The 26,382-nt window shown below is 37.2% G+C and overlaps 1 protein-coding gene across 4 annotated transcripts in view; it reads left to right on the top strand.

Moving 5' to 3' along the window:
- CUL3 (cullin 3) overlaps nucleotides 1-18,939 on the top strand; it is a 116,617-nt gene extending 97,678 nt beyond the window's left edge. For 3 of the 4 annotated variants that reach the window (XM_021924417.2, XM_021924420.2, XM_021924418.2), the window contains 3 exons: nucleotides 7,145-7,331; nucleotides 10,858-11,003; nucleotides 14,786-18,939. In XM_021924417.2, the coding sequence (XP_021780109.1) occupies nucleotides 7,145-7,331; nucleotides 10,858-11,003; nucleotides 14,786-14,917 (465 nt within the window). In that variant the 3' untranslated portion in view covers nucleotides 14,918-18,939. The remainder of the gene's footprint in view (nucleotides 1-7,144; nucleotides 7,332-10,857; nucleotides 11,004-14,785) is intronic. The other variant, XM_021924419.1, reaches the window with a different exon arrangement.
- Nucleotides 18,940-26,382: the final 7,443 nt, after the last annotated feature.

Here is a 26,382-nt window from a genome sequence, read left to right as displayed (position 1 = left end):
ATTTGACTTCTTCTCTTCCTGTTTGAATACCCTTTATTTCTTTCTGTTGTCTGATTGCCCTTGCCAGAACTTCCAATCCTATGTTGAATAGCAGTGGTGAGAGAGGGCATCCTTGTCTTGTGCCAGTTTTCAAAGGGAATGCTTCCAGCTTTTGTTCATTCAGTATGATATTGGCTATGGGTTTGTCATGGATAGCTCTTATTATTTTGAGATATGTTCCATCAGTACCTAGTTTATTCAGTGTTTTTAGCAGCTAGGGATGTTGAATTTTATCAAAGGCCTTCTCTGCATCTCTTGAGATAATCATGTGGTTTTTCTCATTGGTTCTGTTTATGTGATGGATTACGTTTATTGATTTGCATATGTTGAACCAGCGTGGCATCCCAGGGATGAAGCCAACTTGATTATGGTGGATAAGCTTTTTGATGTGCTACTGTGTTCGGTTTGCCAGTATTTTATTGAGGATTTTCACATTGATGTTCATCAGGGATATTAGCCTGAAATTTTCTTTTTTTGTTGTGTCTCTGCCAGGTTTTGGTATCAGGATGATGCTGGCCTCATAAAATGAGTTAGGGTGAAGTCCCTCTTTTTCTATTGTTTGGAATAGTTTGCGAAGGAGTGGTAGCAGCTCCTCTTTGTACCTCTGGTAGAATTCGGCTGTGAATCCTTCTGGTCCTGGGCTTTTTTGGGTTGGTAGGCTATTACTGCCTCAGTTTCAGAACTTGTTATTGGTCTCTTCAGGGATTTGACTTCTTTCTGGCTTAGTCTTGGGAGAATGTATGTGTCCGTTAATTTGTTTGTTTTTTCTAGATTGTCTAGTTTATTTGCATAAAAGTGTTTATAGTATTCTCTGATGGTAGTTTGTATTTCTGTAGGATCAGTGGTGATATCCCCTTTATCATTTTTTTATTATGTCTATTTGATTCTTCTGTCTTCTTTATTAGTCTGGCTAGGAGTCTTACCTATTTTGTTAATCTTTGCAAAAAACCAGCACCTGGATTCATTGATTTTTTTTTTTTTTTTTTTTAGGGTTTTTCCGTGTCTCTTATCTCCTTCAGTTCTGCTCTGATGTTAGTTGTTTCTTGTCTGCTGCTAGCTTTTGAATTTGTTTGCTCTTGCTTGTCTAGTTCTTTTAATTGTGATGTTAGGGTGTCGATTTTAGATCTTTCCTGCTTTCTCCTGTGGGCAATTAGTGCTATAAATTTCCCTCACACACTGCTTTAGCCGTGTCCCAGAGATTCTGGAACGTTGTGTCCTTGTTCTCATTGGTTTCAAATACCGTATTTATTTCTGCCTTCATTGTGTTATTTACCCAGTAGTCATTCAGGAGCAAGTTGTTCAGTTTCCATGTAGTTGTGCGGTTTTGAGTGAGTTTCTTAATCCTGAGTTCTAATTTGATTCCACTGTTTGTTATGATTTCCGTTCTTTTGCATTTGCTGAGGAGTGTTTTACTTCCCATTAGGTGGTCAATATTAGAATAAGTGTGATGTGCTCAGAAGAATATATATTCTGTTGACTTGGGGTGGAGAGTTCTATAGATGTCTGTTGGTCCGGAACTGAGTTCAAGTCCCTGAATATCCTTGTTAGTTTTCTGTCTCGTTGATCTGTCTAATATTGGCAGTGAGGTATTAAAGTCTCCCCCTATTATTGTGTGGGAGTCTGAGTCTCTTTATAGGTCTCTAAGAACTTGCTTTATGAATCTGGGTGTTCCTATATTGGGTGCATATATATTTAGGGTAGTTAGCTCTTCTTGTTGCATTGATCCCTTTACCATTATGTAATGCCCTTCTTTGTCTTTTTTGATCTTTGTTGGTTTAAAGTCTGTTTTATCAGAGACTAGGATTGCAACCTCTGCTTTTTTTTTTTTTTTTTTGCTATTTGCTTGGTAAATATTCCTCCGTTCCTTTATTTTGAGCCTGTGTGTGTCTTTGCACATGAGATGGGTCTCCTGAATACAGCACACTGATGGGCCTTGACTCTTTATCCAGTTTGCCAGTCTGTCTTTTAATTGGAGCATTTAGCCCCTTTACATTTAAGGTTAACATTGCTATGTGTGAATTTGATCCTGTCATTATGATGCTAGCTGGTTATTTTGCCCATTAGTTGTTGAAGTTTCTTCATAGTGTCAATGGTCTTTACATTTTGGTATGATTTTGCAGTGGCTGGTACCAATTTTTCCTTTCCATATTTAGTCCTTCCTTCAGGAGCCCTTGTAAGGCAGGCCTGGTGGTGACAGAATCCCTCAGCATTTGTCTGTCTGTAAAGGATTTTATTTCTCCTTTGCTTATGAAGCTTAATTTGGCTGAATGTGATATTCTGGGTTGAACATTCTTGTCTTTAAGATTGTTGAATATTGGCCCCCCACTCTCTTCTGGCTTTTGTAGGGTTTCTGCAGGGAGATCTGCTGTTAGTCTGATGGGCTTCCCTTTGTGGGTAACGCAACCTTTCTGGCTGCCCTTAACATTTTTTCCTTCATTTCAACTTTGGCGAATGTGATGATTATGTGTCTTGGGGTTGCTATTCTGGAGGAATATCTTTGTGGTGTTCTCTGTATTTCATGAATTTGAATGTTGGCCTGTCTTGCTAGGTTGGGAAAGTTCTCCTGGTTAATATCCTGAAGTGTGTTTTCCAACTTGGTTCCATTCTCCCCGTCACTTTCAGGTACACCAATCAAACGTAGGCTTGGTCTTTTCACATAGTCCCATATTTCTTGGAGACTTTGTTCCTTTTCATTGTTTTTTCTCTAATCTTAACGCTTTATTTCATTAAGTTGATCTTCAGTCTTTGATATCCTTTCTTCTGCTTGATCAGTTCAGCTATTGATACTTGTGTATGCTTCACGAAGTTCTCGTGCTATGTTTTTCAGCTCCATCAGGTCATTTATGGTCTTCTCTAAACTGGTTATTCTAGTTAGCAGTTCCTGTAACCTTTTATTCAGGTTGTTAGCTTCTTTGCATTGGGTTAGAACATGCTCCTTTAGTTCAGAGGAGTTTATTGTTACCCACCTTCTGAAACCTATTTCTGTCAATTTGTCAAACTCATTCTCCATCCGGTTTTGTGCCTTTGGAGGAGAAGAGGCATTCTGGTTTTTGGAATTTTCATCTTTTTTGCCCTGGTTTTTCCTCATCTTCGTGGATTTATCTGCCTTTGATCTTTGATGCCAATGACCTGCGGATGGAGTTTTTGCATGGACATTCTTTTTGTTGATGTTGAATGTTACTGCTTTCTGTTTGTTAGTTTTTCTTCTCACAATCAGGCCTCTCTTCTGCAGGTCTGCTGCAGTTTGCTGGAGATCCACTCCAGACCCTGTTTGCCTAGGTATCACCAGTGGAGGCTGCAGAACAGCAAAGATTGCTGCCTGCTCCTTCCTCTGGAAGCTTTGTCCCAGAGGGGCACCTGCCGGATGCCAGTCAGAGGTCTCCTGTGTGAGGTGTCTGTTGACCCCTGCTGGGAGGTGTCTCCTGTCAGGAGGCATGGGGGTCAGGGACCCACTTGAGGAGGCAGTCTGTCCCTTCGCAGAGCTGGAGTGCCATGCTGTGAGGTCCACTGCTCTCTTCAGAGCCGGCAGGCAGGAATGTTTAATTCTCCTGAAGCTGGGCCCATAGCTGCCCCTTCCCTCAGGTGCTCTGTCCCAGGGGAGATGGGAGTTTTATTTACAAGCCCATGACTCAGGCTGCTGCCTTTCTTTCCGAGATGCCCTGCCCAGTGAGGAGGAATCTAGAGAGGCAGTTTGGCCACAGCAGCTTTGCCACCTGCCCACTTTGAACTTCCTGGAGGCTTTGTTTACACTGTGAGGGGAAAACCGCTTACTCAAGCCTCAGTAATGGTGGACACCCCTCCCCCCACCACGCTTGAGTGTCCCAAGTCGACTTCAGACTGCTGTGCTGGCAGCGAGAATTTCAACCCAGTGGGTCTTAGCTTGCTTGCTGGGCTCTGTCGGGGTGGGACCCGCTGAGTAAGACCACTTGGCTCCCTGGCTTCAGCCCCCTTTCCAGGGGAGTGAATGGTTCTGTCTCGCTGGGGTTGCAGGTGCCACTGGGATATGAAAAAAAAAAAAACTCCTACAGCCAACTTGGTATCTGCCCAAACAGCCACCCAGTTTTGTGCTAGAAACCCAGGACCCTGGTGGTGTAGGCACACAAGGGAATCTCCTGGTCTGCGGGTTGCAAAAACTGTGGGAAAAGCATAGTATCTGGGCTGGATAGCACAGTCCCTCAGGGCTTCCCTTGGCTGGGGGTGGGAATTTCCTGGCCCCTTGTGCTTCCCAGGTGAGGTGATGCCCTGCCCTGCTTCTCCTCACACTTATGGGCTGCACCCACTGTCTAACCAGTCCCATTGAGATGAACCAGGTACCTCAGTTGGAAATGCAGAAATCACCCGCCTTTTGCGTTAGTGTCACTGAGAGCTGCAGACCTGAGCTATTAACTATTCGACCATCTTGCCAGATCTCAAATTTGTCATTTCTAAAAACTGAATTTAATTGTTTGTTTATTTGTGGGAGTGAGAAGAGGGTAGTATTAAGACCTCAATTCCATGGATCACATCATTACAAAATTCCAGATAAGTGTGAAAATTAAATATAATTGCAAATCTATATAAATAATAAAAGAAAATTTTGAGTATTTTGGTAACCTTAATGTGAGAAATATCTTTTAAAAATTTATTACAAAAATAACAAAGGAAGAGACTAACAGATGTAACCACATAAGTGATAACACATCTATATAAGATATATTAAGTTAAAAATAGAGACTAGGAGAAATTATTTATAATGTATAAAAATTGAAAACCATAATCTATAAAAAGCATCAGTTAAATCAGTATGAAGAGAAACAATTGAGTATAAAAACATGCAAGGAATATAGATAGAGAAAGCATAGAAGATTACAGATATCCTGTAAATATAAAAATATTTTTTCCCATAGTGGTCATGGAGAAGTACAAATTAAAATAATGAAATTTCATTTTTAGCCAAACATATGAGCAAAAGAAAATCTGGTATTGAAGAAGATGTGAGGGAGTGGATATTCATGTACTGTTGTTTTGGGGGGTTAAATTTTTAAGCAACTTGAAAGCAGTTCATTAGTATTTATCAAATACCAAAAAAAAAAATTTTGAGACAGGGTCTCATTCTTGCCCACACTGGAGTGTAGTGGTATTATGTCTCACTGCAGCCTCGACCTCCCAGGTTCAAGCCATCCTCCCACCTTAGCTTCCTGAGTAGCTGGGACTACAGGCTAGTTTTTTAAATGTTTGGTAGAGAGCAGATCTTGCTCTGTTGACCAGGCTGATTTTGAATTCTTGGGCTCAAGTGATTTTCCCACCTTGGCCTCCCAAAGTGCTGGGATTACAGACATGAGCCGCCATGCCTGGCACAAATATAAAATATTTATAACTTTGAGGAAGCAAGTGCATTTCTAGAAATTTGCTTCTGAAGAACAGGCTTTTGTGCTCAAAGTCAGAAATGCATGTACCGACAGAACATTGGATCTAGTCTCAATCTCCACTTGTGTCATAATAGAACAGTGCTGTGGAATTCCTTGTAGCTTTAATCTCTTTTTGCAAGCGGAAAAATCTGAAGAAATTAATACAAAAATTCATGTTATCTCATTTAACACTAATACTGGTGTATAGGTGGATGTGTTCACGTACATTCATGTATATGCATATGCTTGTATTCATGTGTATATATAGATGAATAGGAAAAGGCAGAGTGCAGGTAGAATAGTAATAGTAAAGATAGGCATCCTTATGTTGTTCCTAACTCTAATAGAAAGATGTCTAGTATACTACTGTTACGCTTAACTCTCTCATTATATGTACAACCTTACGACTTTAGGGGCATTTCATTCTAAGGCAGCTGAGAATTCCCCACTATAAAGTTTGAGGACTGACTTTTATAAAATACTTTTGATAATAGTTACCTCTGGGAATGATCTGTAATTTTAAAATATCACCTAAGGTTTTTCTGGTTCATTGAATATGATTAAGCAATAACTAAAATATGTAAATAAATCACTTAGTGTGTAATAAACATCTTCATTCTAATAATAGCACCTATTTTCTGGGATTAACATTTATAGTATTTGAAATGCCTAAAGTAGGTAGATATAACCAGAGATTATTTGAAGAAAATGAATATGCAGAATCACTGAAAATCACATTTCTCTGAATCCTTGCTTACCTGACAGTTTTTTAGAAGAACAGAACTGTTGCTCAAAGACTTCTCTAGAGAGAATGACTCTCCAGATCAGTTACTCGCATAATCTGAATATCACCATCTTCATGCCCACTCTTCGTAAGCTGCTTTTGAGAAAGAGACAGCTGTATACGGTTCATCAAAACAATAAATCCTAGTGTTCAAGACTTTTAAAACTCAAAATCACGTATCACTATAGACATGTAGAGACTAAATCATAGAACTACAGTTTTCTTGCTGTCCCACTGACATAACAGAATAGTGAATTTAAAATTACACAGCATTCTTTACCGAGCTGCTTTTTCTCCCCTAGTATTACATTTTATTCATACCATAATATGCAGAAAAGATTATCACCTGAACTTCCAACACAGATTGCTTGTTGATTTTTATGTTTAATGTAATTTACAGGGTTTTTTTTTTTTCTTCATTTGGTCATAGAAGCTTACATATGGTCAGTTTGGATGGTAAATTTTCATTGTATGGTATGTAAGCCTGAGCTCAGGCTTATCTTCCTTTTTTCTATGAAGGAAATTACTAAGCAAAAGAGGAGTATGGATAAACTTGGATGGGAGACTATAAAATATTTCTAAAATTAGCAATTATATGTTGGTTAACACTTTATTTTTACAAAACTAAATGTTAAAGCAGGTTCCTGATAATCTCTGCTGGATAACATTTTTAGATTAACCATTGTATCTCCTGAAACAAAAAAGTTACTTGTCTTTTTAATATTATATAATTTGAATCACCCTTTCCTCTAGTTTGTTCAAATAATGAGATTTTAATGATGTGTCATAATACTCAAGATAATTCTTTTTTGTGCATTATTTATTTAATGGAATTACCTCTTTTTATCTACTGCTTGGTCAGTTTACTTGCTAATTAACTAATTAACTTTAATCTTTCAAAAAGTCTAATTATGTTAATCTGATGAAATTTCAGGAAATTCAGCAAGAGACAGATATCCCTGAAAGAGAGCTTGTTAGAGCCCTACAGTCCCTCGCCTGTGGTAAACCAACACAGCGGGTTCTAACAAAAGAACCCAAATCAAAGGAAATAGAAAATGGTCATATATTTACAGTTAATGATCAGTTCACATCCAAACTACACAGAGTCAAGATTCAAACAGGTATCTGGAATTACATTTTTCCTCTCAAAAAATTATATATTTTTCTCTTTAGAAAAAGAATCTCATCTGTTGGATTTCTGTCTTTAAAAAATACTCCTTTTCTGGTGCTGCATGGTATTTAGGCTTAAGAAAAAAAGCAGCTTTTGTTGATAAGTATTTGTATGAAAATGCATTTGAATCCAAGTACAGTAAGCATTTTAAAAAGTAATTTATGGTGTGAACAAAGCACTTATTTCCTTTTTTTTTTTTTTAACAAATAGAATACAATTTATGAACCTATTAGTACTTAAAATTGTTTTTAACTGGTTAACTAATAGTCAGTGGAAGTCTTTTTAAAGCTGATTTAGAGGTTTTTCAGAATTGGGAGACCTATGTAAAAGTTTGATGTTTGGATGTTGCTATTTATATTTTGATAAATATTTTTTGTTTCAAAATCTTAAAACTCTTATCATCTTTAATTTAAAAACAGCAATGATACTGATGTGAATGATTTTTAGTAGAGCCATGTAAGTTGATAGTGAAAATTCTATTCATTAAGTATTTAACATAATGTAGGATGCTTGTTTTCTGTGTATTTAAAGGGGAAAGAAGGCACTCCACCCTTGCTGATTGATGTTTAAAACTAATTGCTACTTGGCTGAAAAACTAGTATTAGATAGGCTTCCTAGTCCTAATATATTCATTACAGCCAAATATGTGTGCAATAAAACAGTGTCCTAAGATAAATAAGATGATCTTTCAAATGACTGATTTGCTGATAGTAAAAGTTATTTATATTGTATATTATGATAGTCTTTTAAAAAGTAATGTTAAATATACAATTGATTACCAGATTACATGGATTCTAGAGCTTTATATGCACACTTAAATTTCTTTTTTTTCACTTTGATCTTTTTGTTTTGTATGTATACTCTGTAGAGCAGAGTAGTGTCTCTGGCAGGGTTTTACCCCCTTTGTCTTGTAGTTGTAAACTGTATCATAGTAATCTGCATGAGCCAAGATTGGCCCATGTCTTGACATAAATACATATTAAGAATAAAGCAAACTATACTAGCGAGTGTCATGGAATAAAATTTATTTTTCTTCCAATGCAAGACATAACTATACATTTGGGCAGATACCAGTTTTGGATTTTGGGGCTCATTTGTGTCCTAGAATTAGAGGAAAATATGTGGGAATATTTATCTGGATTACCTTACCCTCACCCTACTGTACCCTAAATAAGTTAACAGTCTTTGTTATCCCAGATTCTATCATGCCCAGCAATAATAATATCAGATATTAGTATTATGTTTAAAAAAAAAGAAGTCTTCATAGATTTTTAGATTTTCATGTTAAGTGTGCACACTTACCTGTGTTTCTGGAGTACATGTATATAGTGTTATAGGTATGTTCAAAACATATATGATGAAGAATTTTACTAGAGGAGCTTAAAAGTTCTTTTAAGCAATAAAATTCTGTGAAGCAATGTTTTTTTCTTGGGAATGGTTTTTAAATGATTTTGGCTCTTACTCATAGTTTAAGTCAGAATTTTCTCTTTGGTGGTAAACATTGTGACCGCATTGGTTTTATTGTCAAAGGCTCACTAACATAAATATTCAAAGACTCAGACCCTACGTATTTATGCTGCTTTTACTGTAGCCAGTAATAAAAGTTCATGCAAAGAAGTTAAAGGAATTACTAAAATAACACTGCCTTTGAAAAAAATTAGATTAATTTTAATCTGGGGGGTTTCCAGAGTTGACAGTCTTCACCACCTGCCTTTCTCAAATTCCATCCCTCAGCATGCGTATAGGTCATGTATAGGCACATGCACAGCAACCCCTTCTGCTGCACTCAAGTGAGGAGTATTGTGTTAGGCTCCAGAGTGAGTCCCTCCCCTCACATTTAAAAAAAAAATACTCATTTTGAATCATTAGCACAATCTGACATCTATGTTTTTCTGCAGGTATTTAAGACGACGCTTATTTAGGTGACCAAATCCAGATGAGCCAAAGGGATTGTTTAAACAATTACTTTTTTCCCTGCAACTTTGTATTTTTTATTTTCAAATCCACAAAGTGAAAAGCACCATAATGGACATCAGTATGGCTGTGACCTACGTTTACCAGTCATTAGAATTTTGTCTTCTTCCATGCCTTCCTCTGTGTGTATACGAACCCGTGTGTGTGTTTGCTACAGCGTTTGAAGTTAATTTACAAATATCTCAAGTTTCCCCCTAAAAAATGTTAGCACACATCTCCTATATCATATCCAAGAAAATTAATTACATGTCATCTGTTTACACCCATATTGCCTCAGTTGTCTCAAAAATTTCTTTTGTATCTCACTTTTTGGATCCATGATTCCCTCAAGATTTCCATATTACATTTAATTTTTACGTCTTTTTAGTTCCATTTAAACCAGTACCTCTTATCTTTTTTTTTTTTCCATGACGTCAACTTCTGAGGAGAAGCATCATAAGCATCATTCTTAGTAGATTATTTTCATCGATTTTTCTTTTTTTTTTTTTTTTTTTACTAAGATATTGATTATCTTACACTGGGGAAATGACACTGAAAGCAGTATTTTTATCCAAAGGATTCTAATTAGAAACAGCTGAATGGATATGCACACCAGAATGATCTTCTAAATTGTACAGTCTGCTGTCTCATGGCTATCTATGCCCATGCCTCAGTCAGCAATGCCCCATGTGCTGCTTTGCAATTTTACAATTTCTACTTCCAGAAACTTCACATCTATCTCCTTTTGATGAACAAATAAAACATCAGTTTTCTTTTTCTGCTGTTTCATTTGGAGCAGAGTTGCAGGAGAAGAAGACTTCTGTATTTAATCCCTTAGCAGTTTCTTTGAAGACTATAGGGAAGAATAGAGTAAGACTTCTAAAGATTGGAATCTGGTATGAATTTGTGATGAGGTCGTGACATAAAAAAGCATAATAAAATATACGGCAAGAAATGGTTAGGTAACAGAACTCTAGGGAGATTTTTGGCAAGGAGATTTTAGGAACTGACATCCTAGTGGTACTTTTAAATTATTTATTTCACTGAATCTTGGCAATACCTACTCTTGTCTCCGCATAAAACCTTAGAGATTACAGCTACATTTTGAGTTAGTAAGACAACAGATACTCACCTATCTGAGATACTTTTGGTGAGTTTTAACTTGGAGCCATGGTAATAAAATAATCAGTTGACCTCTGACAGTCATAAGCAATGAAAATTATTTACTGGTAATTTTACTACTGAATATTTTCAGCTACTATTTTTCTTCCAGATAAGAAATTATATTCTGCATAAAAACAAAATTGACTTTATTATCTCAAAGTTAAATTCCTCATTTTTGAAAAGGATAATTTAGTATTCAAGTAAACATTAAATGAGACACTTTTTGAATGTATACTTGTGTGTATATTCAGAGGCTGAAATTGGTTTTTGTCTGTGGATTACATTGAATTATATTAAGCTTGCTTATAAACCAAATTTTAAAATTATATTTATGATCAATGTCTTTATTTCTATTTTAGTTGCTGCCAAACAAGGTGAATCAGACCCAGAGAGAAAAGAAACAAGGCAGAAAGTAGACGACGACAGAAAACATGAGATAGAAGCTGCTATAGTGCGGATAATGAAATCTAGAAAGAAGATGCAGCACAATGTTCTAGTAGCAGAGGTGAGGACTCTTCACGACTGGGCTAATATAGAAAAAAAAATTAAAATCATTGTATTCAACTAATTTTAAAAACAATTTTACAATTAAGAAATTCTAGTGATGTAACACTTACGAAATGTATGGTACTCACTTGGTAATTAAACATAATGATACATCCAAATATGTGCACACTCCCAGAATTAATGTGTTTATAACAAAAATAATAGTAGAATATTGTCACATGAAGTATTAAGAAAAAATTTTCACTGCTATTTAATACCTTTGTATAAACAAATTCCCTTTATTTCTAAAAATTAATAATGGTTACCATTCATTAAATGCTTTCATTTTACAAATTGGGGAACTAAGGAGAGGAAGACCCCTTAAGAGGCCATTAAGGTAGGTGGGAGAGGATTAGGACCTGGGTAAAGTGTTGGTAGAGGGTAGAAAGCTGAATCAAGATAATTGGGAAGTAGAATTGACAGGCTTACTGATTGATAATGGGAAGTGAGAGGGAGAAGTTGAAGACACCTTTTAGGTTTCTAGCTTGAATGAGTAGATAGAGATTGGTTTCTGTAACCAAAAAGACAAGGGTAATGTAATGTGCCGCTGTGGTCCAGATGTCACTTAATATTGTTTTGTACAAGTTGACTTTATTGTATATTGGCACATCCAGGGGCAGGTGGAAGACAATAGACACGAGGGCTAGAAGTTGCATTGGGAATTAGCTATATGAGAATGCAGTTAAAACCACAGGTGTGGATTAAATTGCTCAGTGTTGGCATGTAGAGCAAGAAAGAACTATGGGATAGACCCCTCCCTCATCATTTTAGGAACGGTGAGTGTAACAACTAACAGAAACTCTTCAGAGCACTGGTTTTCACACTGTGGTTCTTGGAGCAGCTACCTCAGCATCACCTGGGAATTCATGAGAAACACAGATTCTTAGATTCCACCAGAGCCTGAGAATTGAATCAAACTCTGGGGATAGGGCCCAACAGTCTGGTTTTTTAACACGAACTGTAGGCGATTCTGATGTTTTTTCAAATTTGAGAACACTGCTTTAGGAGGAAAAGAAAACAAAGTGTCAGTGCCCTATGACAAGGGAAGAGAATTACAAGGAGTGAGTGGTCAGTAATATCAAAAATCATGGAAAAACCAAGTTGAATAAACACTTACTTTAGCAATTATGTGACAGGTTAACTTTCTCAGACATTTTCATTGGACTCGTGAAAGTGTATATTCAGTGGTAGTGCCTTGAGAGGGAAATGGAGGTGGAAACTACCAAGAGTGGCTTATTCTTTGAAGTATTGGCTCAAGGGAAAGGGCAGAGAGAGCAGTATTAGAGGATTCACTGTAGAGTTGAAGGGTTTGGGCTTTTTTCCCCCCACAATGGGAGGATACTGAGCATGTTTATATCCTAAGAATAAGGAAGGGATCCTTAAAAACAAATGGAAAGAAATGAGATGAAGGGACCAATACCACATTCTAGAAAAGGAAACGTGAGGATTGTATAGGGAGTATGATGATGGTAGTGTACTGACACAGATGTTACTGAACATGCCTCTTCCTGAGAACCCAGGGCAGGGTGCAGGGGTATGTGCTAAGCAAGGTTTAGTGTAAGTATGGATAAATGTACATGTGTAGGGTGGGAATTTGAAGAACTTCAGATTGAAATGGCTTATTTTCTCTATGTAAAACCTGATATGAGCTTGGTGCAGGACTGGGTTGAGGAGTTTAAGGGGATTGTCAAAAATTTGAAATAATACTTGTCGAAGAATGGTGCTCAGGAACTTGCTGAACTTTTGAATACTATAAATTTGTGTTATCAGTCTACACCAGAGATTGGCAGATGTTTTTGTAAATGGCCAATTGTAGCATGAAAGCAGGTATAGATAATACATAAATGCATGTGACTCACAGTGGCTCATGCCTGCAATCCCAGCACTTTGGGAGGCTGAGGCAGGCAGATCACCTGAGGTCAGGAGTTCAAGACCAGCCTGACCAACATGGCGAAATCCCGTCTCTACTAAAAACACAAAAATCAGCCGGGCGTGGTGGTGGGTGCCTGTAATTGCAACTACTCGGGAGACTGAGGTAGGAGAATTGCTTGAACCCGGGAGGCAGAGGTTGCAGTGAGCCGAGATTGTGCCATTGTATTCCAGCCTGGGCGACAGCGAGACTCCATCTCAAAAAAAATTAATAAAAATAAATACATATGACTGTGTTTCAGTAAAATTTTACAGAAACAGATAGTGGGGTGTATTTGGCCTGTGACTGCAGTTTACTGATTCCTGGTGTACACAAGTGGTGTAACAACTACATCTTTACTCAGCAAAGAGCTCTGTGGTAGGTTGATAATGATATAGTATATATAGAATATAGGTTTAATCAAATAGTGTTTATGAGATAGGACCAAAAGAATCAGGAGTAGAAGGTCCTGTTGAGAGTGCAGCTGAAGTGATCTTGAATGCAGTTTAGGCTCTGTTACAGGGGAGAGAGCAAGTCTATCGGAGCTGTTAATAGGCTGGAAGAAAAGAAGGGCAAAGGGTGGGAGGTCTCAGGTGGTGGGTTGAGAGCAAGTTTGTAGATACTGGAGTGGTAATCCTGGAAGGATGATAGATTGTAGTTGCAGAGTGAAGTGCTGAATTTCCAGATTTCAAAGAATTACCAATCCATTATGGCTTTGGGAAATGAGCTGATCAACAAGAGTAGAAGCAAAGCTGGCTCACGGATGGATTTGAGCAAAGAACATGGACTTCGAAGTCAGAAAGGTTTAGATTCATCTCTGCTGGCTCTGTTATTTACTACTTGTTGATGTCAGTTTTCTTCTCTGGCATATTTTCCTCATTTGTAAAATGAGACAACTTCGCAGGGTTAAGAACATTAATTAAATAGGCCGGGCATGGTGGCTCACGCCTGTAATCCCAACACTTTGGGAGGCAGAGGCAGGCAGATCACAAGGTCAGAAGATCAAGACCATCCTAGCAAACACGGTGAAACCCTGTCTCTACTAAAAATACAAAAAATTAGCCGGGCGTGGTGGTGGGCGCCTGTAGTCCCAGCTACTCGGGAGGCTGAGGCAGGAGAATGGTGGGAACCCGCGAGATGGAGCTTGCAGTCAGCAGAGATCACGCCACTGCACCAGCCTGGGCGACAGAGCAAGACTCCGTCTCAAAAAAAAAACCAAACCATAAACTCATACATGCAAAATGACTGATGCATAGACAGACTGTGACTGCTACTGTAGTTACTGTTTTATTATTATATGTAGCACAGTACTTAGAATCTGATCGTACTTGGAACAACAGAAGCACTTATGATTGGGCATTATTATTCTAAGGCATTATGTCTGTTAACACATTGAGTGTACACGCCAGTGGGCCAAGGTCCCAGAGCTAGTAGTGGTAGAGCTGAGTTTATCCAGGTACTGTGAGTCCAGAGTTTGTGTTCTTAAATACATAGGCTACCCAAGTTCTGTAAGTTTTGAGTGTAACCCAGAAGTCAGTAGATAACAGCATCAAAAGGTTAAACTATAGGTGACATATACTCACACTAACATAATTCCAACTAATTCATCTATTCAACTGCTATCCTTAGCATTCACATTCTGATTTGAGGAAGTGTGTTGTAACCATACATTACATTTTCAGACAGAACCTTTTTAAAGTTTCTGTGCTTTTAGCTTTGTTAATCCAGTTAGTAAAGTTTAATCTCTCAGTGTTAAAATGACATATCAGTTCTGTTGAAAGGTAGGAATTTGTATGTGTTTATATAAAAATGCTGTCTACTTTCTTTTTTAGGTAACTCAGCAGTTGAAGGCTCGATTCTTACCAAGTCCAGTTGTTATTAAGAAACGTATTGAAGGACTTATTGAGAGAGAATATTTGGCACGAACACCTGAGGATCGCAAAGTATACACATATGTAGCATAAAATGCGTTCAGAAATTTGATTTATTCTTGGACTGTACTCTTCGCATGGACTGGGAAGTTCTTTTAAATCATTAAATATTAAGACGACCATCTCTTCTATTAAATTACAGTACATGTTCTAGACCATTGAGATCAAGCCTTTACTCCCTTTGAGAGTTTTCAACATCAGTTGATTGAGCTTCAGGCTTTACAACGTTTATCCCTGTAGAGATCATCTTTACAGTTCCTCGGGAAAATGTGAATGTGCTGCGTTTTGTTTTCTTTACTGTATGAAAACAGGAAAATAAAACAAAAATTTAGAAAATACAGCTCATTAAAATAAAATTGTTGGATTTCATTTCCCCAGGTCTTCAGTGTTGATGTAAATGTGTTTTTGTAGTGTTGCTTAGCACTTTGCGCATTGTGTAAGTTGGGTAACAAAAATGGCAAAAGAAATGCAGAATTCCCAGTTATCTTGCTCTGAAGACATTTCTTTAGCTAGTCTTACTTAATTTAAAGGTTTGATAAATATACAAAGACCCAAGCATACAATTTGAGCATGCTGTATTCTACCACTTGCACTTACTAATCTTCTAGCCTTATGACCAGGAACCTTTGTTTTGGGCTCAAGTACACATCCTGATTTGGTTTTTCCCTATTGTAATTTGAGATTTCCCAGATTAAGTCTTACAATGATTAGGTTTTGTTCTGAGTTATTTCTAGAGAAAGAAAATATTTTAGTATGTATAAATTGTACAATAATTTTTTTGCTGTTGTACTCACTGCTAATAGTGGATTGTATAGGGTGGTGTTTTTATTTCATTTATTGTAGACAAAAATAAATGAATTTAGTATACACAAACCCACTAAATCAAGTATGTCAGAGCACAAAGTTGGCAGCTGGTTATATTTAATTCAGCCCCTCTGAAAAGCACATACAGTCTATACTTTGTTTATAAATATCTTAGGTCCTCCCTGCCCCTAAATATATATTTTGGTGAAGCTGTGGTGCACTATTAATTTTCTGTTTCAAAATGCAATCTAAAGATGCAATAAATATGATGACCTTGATAGTTTTAATGAAATCTTCAATTCTTGCAGCTGTGTTTTGGAAAGTGATTAAGCAATATTTCTCAAACCTGATGATTCTTGGATATTTAGCTATTGTCCTCCAAAGAGCCATCGTTTCACGTTTTCGAAGATGTGCTTTGTGCTGAAGATTCTTGTCAGATATCCTGTGCTTCCAGAGTATTTTTATCTTCAATTTTATTTAATTTTGTTTCATTTTGTTTTCATAAGACAATGTTTCAGATATGTAATGGGGCAAACCACTATAGATTTCTGTTGGATAGAAAAATGAAATGTTACTAATAAGTTTAAATTGACCCTTCGTTGACTATCAGTACTGTTGATACATTTATTAGAATGTATGTCTCAGAAGATGGTTTCTGTTTAAATTTATGGTCAAGTTAAAACAACTGAATTCTAATACGGATTAAAAACTCCACATAAATATTTTTCCCCATGCGTCTTGGGTTATAATTTTCCTTTTAGACTTGCAAATATGTTTTTATTGCAGTTTTGTCTCCATCTGTACTGTAGAATTATAAGCCTTGTGCTCTTTATCTCTGCATTTTCCACTCCTACATGATGCAATTAAGATGCCAATGAAAAATATTGTGAACATTGTTCTCGGGACACTTTTACCATACTTGAACAGTACTAAGTCAGGTGTAACATGGAAAGCTAAGGGTTTCACCTTCTAATTTTGACATAATTGGAAATTTTCTATAATGGTAAGGTGTTTATAGGAAAGTAATGTGATATTTCAGGTGTGAGAATTTTATTACTGCTTTCATTTCCCAATTAAATGATACTTAACACCTGGGAAAACAGGACAGCTCAGATTGTCGAGTTAGTAAACATGAATGATGAAAAAACTACATTTGAAATCTCCTGAGACATTAAACATTTTAGTGCTAGTTTAAGCCATTAAAAGTTAAGTTTACATCATTGTCTCAAGTGTGGCTGTAAAAATCAGATCTAGAGTTTAGAGACATACTTGTTAATTTTGGAGCACAGGTTTGATGTTTATGCTTCTAAATATATTAAAACATTTCTGAATTGCAGTTGAGTTGAATGGTTAGAGAATGCTGACGATGTGATGCTGCACTGAAAAAATTGGTCACACAAAACGTTTATATGTTTGACTTCATAAGTATTATTTTAGGTCATAAGGGTTATAACAAAATACACTTTAACACTGCTTTCTTTTTAGCAAGAGGTCACAGATGCTATTTTTTTTCTCAGTTTTTAATGCTTTAATTTGAAAGAAAAATGCATCCTAACCATTCTGTCCTGTTGATACGGAGAAATTTTGGTGATTTATTAAAAGAGTTCTGAAGAGGATGGGTACATAGTTTTTCAACTGCAAAAATGATGTCATCTCTTCAGTAATTGTTAAAGTGTAATTCTCTGCCTTCATTATCAAGTCCAGGACAGTGTTTATTTTCAATCGTTACATTATTTAAAGACTGAAAATTCATTGCAATTAGAGAATGCACAACCTCACAAAAAAGTGGTTGTGATTGCAAGGTTTAAAAGGGAATGGTGGAAGGGATGCATGCCTTTCTAAAGGATATGTTAAGTCACCTGTGTAGCATTGTAATTATGTGCTATCAAACCCCCAAGATGATGATGATATAGCTTCTCAGTAAGAATCCTTCTCATAGTGAAGCACTGTTGATGTTTTGTTCACTGGGTATGTTGGGTAGCAGGAAAGGCTTAGAACTGATTTTAAGATGGCTACATCTCTAGAAGACTAGTACACTAGCATCATCTTAGGCTTCTAAATAATTATTTAATTCCTCAGTTTGGAAAGCAGTATTAATGTTTACAGTTTAACTCATTTTCCATAATAAAGGATTTTTATCTTTGTCTACTGTAACTTAAGACATGACTTTTATAGCATAATTTTTTATAAAGTATGTGGTATATTATGTCAATCTTGGAAGGAAAGCTGTTACATATCGATTGTAGGTCATGTATTTTACTATATGTTGCATAGTATTTTGCATTCTATAAATGCAAATGTTAAAACATTGCAGGTCAGCAAAATTAGAAGTCATTTCTAGTCCTCAAAGCAGAAATAATTAGAAATGTTAGTAACATTTAAGTGCTTATCATATGCCAGATACTATTCTGAATATTTTATGTACATTCATTTAGTTGTCATATTGGCTTTATGTGAGAGAACCGTCATTATACCAGTGTTGTCCAGCATTGCTAGTAGGAAATGGCAGAGCCACGAGTTAGACCTAGGTTTAATCCTATCCATATTCCATGTTACAAATTGACAACGATTTTCCATATTAAAAATTTTCCATTTATTTTGTACCTCATTCTCATGAATAGTAATGTGACAAACTAAAGTTAATACATGAAGCATTGCAATATGGAATTTTGCATAATTTTGTTAGCTTTATGTTATTTGCTGATACCAACTTTTGGTAGGAAGGAAAACAGGGAAGGTGATGGCTGCCATTCTGGAATGTGTCCATTGAAAAGAAAATAGGCGCTTTGTCTCCTGCAATCTTAGAGAAAGTTTTACATACTTAAGTGGGGACCACAGGTAGGTGTGTACCTTAAATTCAAATCTACAAATTTACAAAATGTTTTCCTTTGTGTACCTTTTCGATGTCAAATTAGCTAGAGGGAAAAGGAGATGTAAGAATGTCAGATAAATTTAACAGGTAATGATACAGAGATTGGCCATTACGCGCTCAGGAGAAAAACAGCTAGGGTGTCTTGAAACCCGTGCATTTAATTTTAGAAATGGCAAATTTTTAAGTGCGTCATGTAAGTAAGTTGATCCTAAGTTTTAGGGTCTAAGTTGACCTCGAGTGAGCCATGCAAAAATAGCTTTAAAATTATACATGAGGAGCTCAAAGTATACTTGTGTATTTTTTAGTAACAATGAAATTGTCAAATTCCAAGATTTTAATAACAGGACAGTTCAACTAATAAACTTTATTGCATATAAGATTTATTGCAATGTGGGAAAATTAAAATTCTCAGTCTCAGAATTCTTTCTGCAGTTGTGATTCTTGAATAAATGCCTCAGCATGATGTCTGGTATGTAGTGGGTGTAGGCACTCAGTAAACCTCATTTGAATGTGCTAAATGATCAGTAAGTGTCTTGAAAGAAAATCTTAAAATAATTGAACTTCACAAATTAAAATTTGTATTGCACTATTGGGACTATGACATAGTGTGATACTGTTATAAATAGAAGTTATTTGATACTTTTAGATAAAACGTGGAAAATACAGACCAGCTCTTGGGTGGTTGCAGAGAGAGAGAGAGAGAGAGAGAGTGTGTGTGTGTGTGTGTGTGTGTGTGTGTGTGTACAGCATCCTGCTCTGTCGCCCAGCTCTTGGGTGGTTGCAGAGAGAGAGTGTGTGTGTGTGTGTGTGTGTGTGTGTGTGTACAGCATCCTGCTCTGTCGCCCAGCCTGGAGTACACTGGCATGATCGTGGCTCACTACACCCTCAACCTCCTGGCCTCAAGCAATCCTCCCACCCCAGCCTCTCACGTAATTGGGAGCACAGGTGCATGCCACTATGAAAGCTTTTTTTCTTTTTTTTTTTTTTTTTTTTGTCTTTTAAGCAGAGACAAGGTCTTGCTGTGTTGCCTAGGCTGCCATCAAACCGCTAGGCTCAAGCAATCCTCCTGCCTCAGCCTGCCAAAGCGCTAGGATAACAGGCATGAGCCACCATGCCCAGCTGGCATATACTGTTAAATGCTGACTTCTAAGCCTTCTTGCATAGCATCACTGTGATAAGAACTTTACCAGTATTAGATCCTTTGGTCCTGTGTAGATCCTATGAAAAAACTCAGGCTTAGTGACATAAAAACTTTTATGAAATCCCACTGATAGTTAATGGGGTGCAGGAATTTAGACCCAGTTCTCTTAATTCCAAAACCTGTGCTTTTAAAAACGTGTGTCCCCAATTACTGGCTGTTTTGGCGGACTGCACAGAACTTTGTAAATTGAATTTGAATCTGAAGGTAGATTTTCTTGGCACGTATTTTGGTGAAAGTTTGCATTGTTTTATTAGAAAATGTTTTTGGAGAATTTGATCTTGTAAAACTTAATACATCCTTCACAAGAAAAAATTGGTAATATCAGCCATGCATATTGGTATATGGTATAGTTGAAGTATTTCTAATTTATACAACTGATGTCAGATATCAATACCTACAGAATTAACGTTTTTATTTTCTATATAATGCTATCTTCTGTATTTAAAAAATAGAATGATTTTTCTAATGGAATGGAATTGTAGACTGAAAGAGACTGAGGAAACTTACCTAAAGAAGTGAGGAAAAGGACAGAATTTGCATTTGTTCCAGTGCAACTCTAGCCTTAGGCAACCAATGTGTGTATGTAACTTTAGAATAGACTGTCACAAATCTATTGCAACTTCTACATCTGATGGGGGAGAGGGTGCTGAGGAGGGTACCCCTCAGAGCAAGAAAGTCTGTATACATACTGTGTTCATCGCATTTTAAAGATTCTCCTCTTAAGCTTGCCTACAGACTCTTACGCAATACTCCTAAGAGTCCTTACTTTTTTTTTCCACCAAAATTAGTATTATCCAAGTTTGTAATAAGGCCTCCATATTCTCCAGACTTCCCTTGAGCTAATTAAAAGTGCAAGCCACCGGGTGTGGTGGCTCACGCCTATAATCCCAGCACTTTGGGAGGCCGAGGTGGGCAGATCACCTGAGGTCGGGAGTTTGAGACCAGCCTGACCAACATGGAGAAACTGTCTCTTCTAAAAATACAAAATTAGCCGGGCATAGTGGCACATGCCTATAATCCCAGCTACTCGGGAGGCTGAGGCAGGAGAATTGCTCGAACCCGGGAGGCGGAGGTTGCGGTGAACCGAGATCGCACCATTGCATTCCAGCCTGGGCAACAAGAGTGAAACTCAAAAAAACAGTAAGCCATTTTCAAAGAAATGAAAGTTTGTAATCATTAAGGCTATACAAAAGTGCTATAGATTTTTTTTTTTAATTCCAAAAGAAGTGTGGCAAGTGCTTTGGTGTTTTTCAACCTAGCTGCACACCAGATTTTCCTAGAGAAGCTTTACAAAGAAACACAAAAGTAATGTCCCTTGTGGAGATTATTATTTAATAAACCTGAGGTGATTCTTGCGGGCAGCTAACTTTGAGAACCATCGCTTTAGATTGTACATGTTACAATAAAACATAAACTTCCAGTTTCACTGGTTAGATGAGAATGTTGATGTGATTTGCAAGTTGTGGGGTTTTCTTTAACATACTTTATCTGCACTTACAATGCCTCATCTGGTTAAGGCAACATGTTGATCAAATGAGGTCTGATTACAAAGTGGACCAGCTAATTTCTAGCTACTCGCGGTCACAGATCATAGTATTAATCACAGCTAACCAACTCTCAGTGGGTCCTAATGGGTAAGGGGAGGAAGAGGGAGAACTGGTAATAGTGTCTTCACAGGCAAAAGGCAACCTGTGATCTTACAATTTTAATTAGGTATTCCCACTGGCAGAAGTCGAATTTAGAAACCAAGTGTTCAAAGCTCAGTGACCTCTATCCCATTTAGATAGCAAAACTGAAAGAGGGATGCTAAGTCTAAGAAAAAAGCAAGTGCCTACTGAACAGATGTGGATTCTTTTTTTTTCCCCATAGCAACCATTGGTTGTGAAGCAATTTAGTGAGATCTGGGTGACAAAAATTGAGATGTTTGTGCCACCAGCTTTGTAAGATCACAAACTTAAGTATAAACCGTAATCTTGGCTATTTTTATTGCAGCCTAGATGGTGAAGTGTTTCTACTGAGATTTAGTCTTTGATGATCGTCAATGTAATCTGACAGGAGGTGACTCCCTTAAGAACCATGGTACTTCCAACTCCTTCATACTCAAATGTAACTTTTGGGTTTTTTTTTTTGTTTTTTTTTTTTTTTTTGCCTTTTTTTTTTTTTTTCCTGAGACAAAGTCTTGCTCTGTTGCCCAGGCTGGACTACAGTGGCATGATCTTGTCTCACTGTAACCTCTGTCTCCCGGGTTCAAGCGATTCTCCTCCCAAGTAGCTATGATTACAGGCATGCTGCAGCCACCACACCCAGCTAATTTTTGTATTTTTAGTAGAGACAGGGTTTCACCATGTTGGCCAGGCTGGTCTGGAACTCCTGACCTCAGGTGATCCACCCGCCTCGGCTTCCCAGAGTGCTGGGATTACAGATGTGGGCCACCACACTTGGCCCCAAACAACTTTTAGATTATTTCTCACTAATGAGCTTTCATAGAATGATCCATATTCTCTTGAGCCACAAATTAAGAAAAATTACATGTTTGTAAAACTTTTATTTCTTGTAACCAAAATGAGACTCATAAAACTGTGATCAAATTGGTATAGATTAAGGTCTTAAATATGTAAGAAAACCTATGAACTCTTTGGCAAAATCAAAACTCCAATTCTCAAGGTTGGTTAAGCAGGAAGGTGCAGGAAAGATGCACCTTCCCTTTGGAGACTCAGTAATTATTGCTGTTCTCATGACCCTGGCCACAGTAATTGCTGCTTCAGCCTGCATGTGGATACACAGCCTATTAATGTTAACTTCTCCACATAAATTTCCTTTTCCATGGGACTTAACAATACATCCAATGGCAGTACTGAGTGATGCATGGCTTTGTCACTACTGTGGGAGACTTTCCCTTCTACCACCTCTCTTAGAAGATTGAAGCTTAAATTCCCAAAGGAGCAGCTGGTGGCATGCTGTCACTGTAACAGCTCTTAGCAGGGTATCTGTCACTTAGTGAGTTCTCAATAAATGGTAACTTCATTCTGACCCATTAATGACAACAGCATTCATTTATGAGACAATGGGGAGGGTCCCCCTACTTTTGTAGAGTTACTGGTCTTGCATATGAACCCGAGCTGTTCCATTAGCTTGATTACATCATGCTATAATCAACTGAGCTTATTGTGTAGAAACTTTGATTTATAAACGAAGCCAGATCATAGTATTCTCCCCTCTCTTTTGCTAGTGTAACTTCTTGTATACAAATTATCTACTAAGAACTTCCTGTAGTCCTTAAAAATCCCATTTTCCTCATTTTTTGCAATGAATATGGCCTAAAAAGAACTAAAACAGCTGTGAAAAGTCACTACTGAAATCTATTTTTGTGTAAATGTGTTTTGCACTTGTATGCATGTATGCATATGTGTGCACATTAGTGTTCACATTTGTATATGCGTGATGAATGACATTACATCTTAAAACTAGACAGCTGAAGGGCAGATTGGTAATTTTTTCTTGTTTCTTAGATTGATAATTTCTGTTATAAAGGACTAGATATAGTTCACCAAATGACAAAACACATTAGTAATAAAATGAGTCTAAACCCTGATTTTATTTCACTACCTTTTTACCTTTGTTAAGAAACAGCGTATTATTAAGTAAAATTCTATATTAGGCCAGAAAAATATATACACGAACAAGGCCATATAGATGGAACTTTTTAGGAAATGTGTTTACTAAGAAATAAAATGTTTTTAAGTTAATTTCCCATTGCTAAGTGCATCATTATCAGGTGACATGCTGTGAATACCTCCCTTTCTTGGTTAAAAAAAAAAATACTAGAAATATATAAAATATAGAAAGAAGTCTACATATATACAAAAATGTTGTTTATCTAACACAGCCAAAGATTTACATGATTTATGCAATGGCTGTGAGTTGCCCCCCTTTTCACTGTGCTAGACTCTCAAAGCCTCCTTGCTTCTCTCGTGCTGGAGACTGGGAAGCAAAATCACTAACATGGCAAAATGGCTACACAGGAGTCAATGAGGATGAAACAGAAGGGAGCAAGGAAGGACTTGGTGTTGTGAGAGTTCATTTGGATGTGGCAAGATAATTTGGGTTTAGATTCTGAAGTGCAGAGAAAATCTAACCTACAGATCAATGATGTGTAACTGTATAATTTAAAATTACTGGCCAGGTGAGGTGGCTCACAACTGTAATCCCTGCACTTTGGGAAGCCGAGGCGGGCGGATCACTTGAGGTCAGGAATTTGAGACCAGACTGGCCAACACGGTAAAACCCTGTCTCTACTAAAAATTCAAAAAGTAGCCAGGTGTGGTGGTACGCACCTGTAATCTCAGCTACTTGGGAGGCTAAGGCAGAAGAATTGCTTGAATCTGGGAGGTAGAGGTTGCAGTGAGCCAAGATCATGCCACTGCACTCCAGCCTGGGCGACCAAGTGAGACTCCAAGTTTGTGGTATTTTTGTTAGAGCAGCCTGAACAGACTAAGACACATTCTCACCGTAGAGAAAAGAACTTGGGACTTGACCACAGTCTAATTGGTACAACTGCCAGATGTAGCCTTCTGGTTGCCAGTCCAGGACACTTGACTCCTTAATTGCATTGAATTCATCCACTATGTAGCATTTTCTTTTGAAAATTCTGATCTACAAATAGTGATGAACATTTGTATTTTTCTTGGTTTAATGGAAGTCCAACCATTATAAGTCAACTTCTTGTGGTTAGGTATGAGTTGTTTCCTGATGTAGAACCCAAGTGATACGGTTTGTATTTGTGTCCCCACCCAAATCTACTGGCAAATTGTGATTGGATCATGGGGGTGGATTCCCCTCTTGCTGTTCTCATGGTAGTGAGTGAGTTCTCATGAGATCTAGTTGTGTAAAAGCATGGTAGCTATCAATAATCCACAACATGCAAGGCACCCAACCGTCTTAGTCTGTTTTGTGTTACTATAAAATACCGACACTGGGTAATTTATAAAGAAAATAGGTTAATTTAGCTCATGGTTCTGCTGGCTGGGAAGTTCAAGATTGGGCAGCTGCCTCTAGTGACTTCTGGTGAGGGCCTCATGCTGCGTAAAAACATGGCAGAGAAATGGAAGGAGAGCCAGGCAAGTGCAAAAAAGGAAAAATATGAGGGGCAACCTTGCTTTATAACAAGACTTTCTCAGGAACTAATCTATTCCCACAAGAACTAATCTATCCCATGAGAATTAACTCAGTCTCAAGAGAAAAACATTAATTCATCTTAATGACCCAATGACTACTTACAGGCACCATTTGCCAACACTGCCACATTAGGGACGAAGCCTCAACATGAGTTTTGGTGGGGACAAACCATATTCAAACCATAGCATTAACCAACCACTTTAGAGAATGTACCATTGAATGGGAGAAGCAAGACAAATAACATGAATTTATAGCAATATGGGAAGTTCAAGCACTACTTAGGAAAGAGGCAATAAATCCAGAAAGACTTTGTATTGTTCCTTGCTCCTTCAATATTTCATTTTCACATACCTACAATTGGGGAAAATTAAAAAATAAAGAGTGAATAGGAAGATACTGTTTTTTAAAAAAAAATACTTTGTTTTTTAAGAGCAATTTTAGATTTAAAGGAAATTTAGCAGAAAGTACAGAGTTCCCAAGTTCCCATATACCCCTTCTCTCTCCTGCTATGGGTTTTGACAAGTGCATAACATCATGTATCCACCATTACAGTATCATACAGAGTAGTTTTGCTGCACTAAAAGTGCCCCGTGCTCATCTTTTCATTCCTTTTCTCCTCCTCTCAAACATCTACTAATTTTTTTTAGTCTCTATAGTTTTGCCTTTTTCAAGACATCATATAGTTGGAATCATACAGCATGTAGCCTTTCAGACTGGCTTTGTTCACTTAGCAATACACATTTAAAGTTCCTCCATGTCTTTTTATGGCTTGATAGCACATTTCCTTTTTATCATGGAATAGTGTTCCATTGTATGGATGTACCATAGTTTCTTTACCCATTCACTTATTAAAAGACATCTTGGTTGCTTCCAGATTCTCTGTAATTATGGATAAATCTGCTATAAATGTCAGTGTGCAGGTTTTGTGTGGGTGTAAGTTTTCAACTCACTTGGGTAAATACCAAGGAGCAGGATTCCTGGATGATAGCGTTTATAAGCTATCTTTAGCTTTATAAGGAACTGCCAAACTGTCTTCCAAACTGGCTGTACAATTTTGCATTCCCCATCAGCAATGAATGAGAGTTCTTGTTGCTTCGTATACTTACTGGCATTTGTTATCATCAGTTTTGGGATTTTATCTGTTATAATAGGCATGTCATGGTATCTCATTGTTATTTTTAATTTTCAGTTCCCTAATGACATATGATGTTGAGCATCTTTTCTTTTTTTTTTTTTTTTCTTTTTTTTTTTTGCCATCAGTAGATCTTCTTGATGAGTTATCTGTTCAGATATTTTGCTCACTTTAAAATTGGGTTGTTTTCTTACTGTTGAGTTTTAAGAGTTCTTTGTACATTTTGGATGTAAGTCCTTTATCAGATACATGTTTTGCAAATATTTCCTCCCAATTTGTGGCTTGTCTTTCATTCTTTTAACAGTGTGTTTTAC

This window comes from Papio anubis, chromosome 10 (genome assembly GCF_008728515.1).
Source record: "Papio anubis isolate 15944 chromosome 10, Panubis1.0, whole genome shotgun sequence".
Lineage (NCBI taxonomy): Eukaryota > Metazoa > Chordata > Mammalia > Primates > Cercopithecidae > Papio > Papio anubis.
The sequence above is the reverse complement of the archived record's forward strand: the minus strand, read 5'-3'. Positions and strand labels throughout refer to the sequence as shown.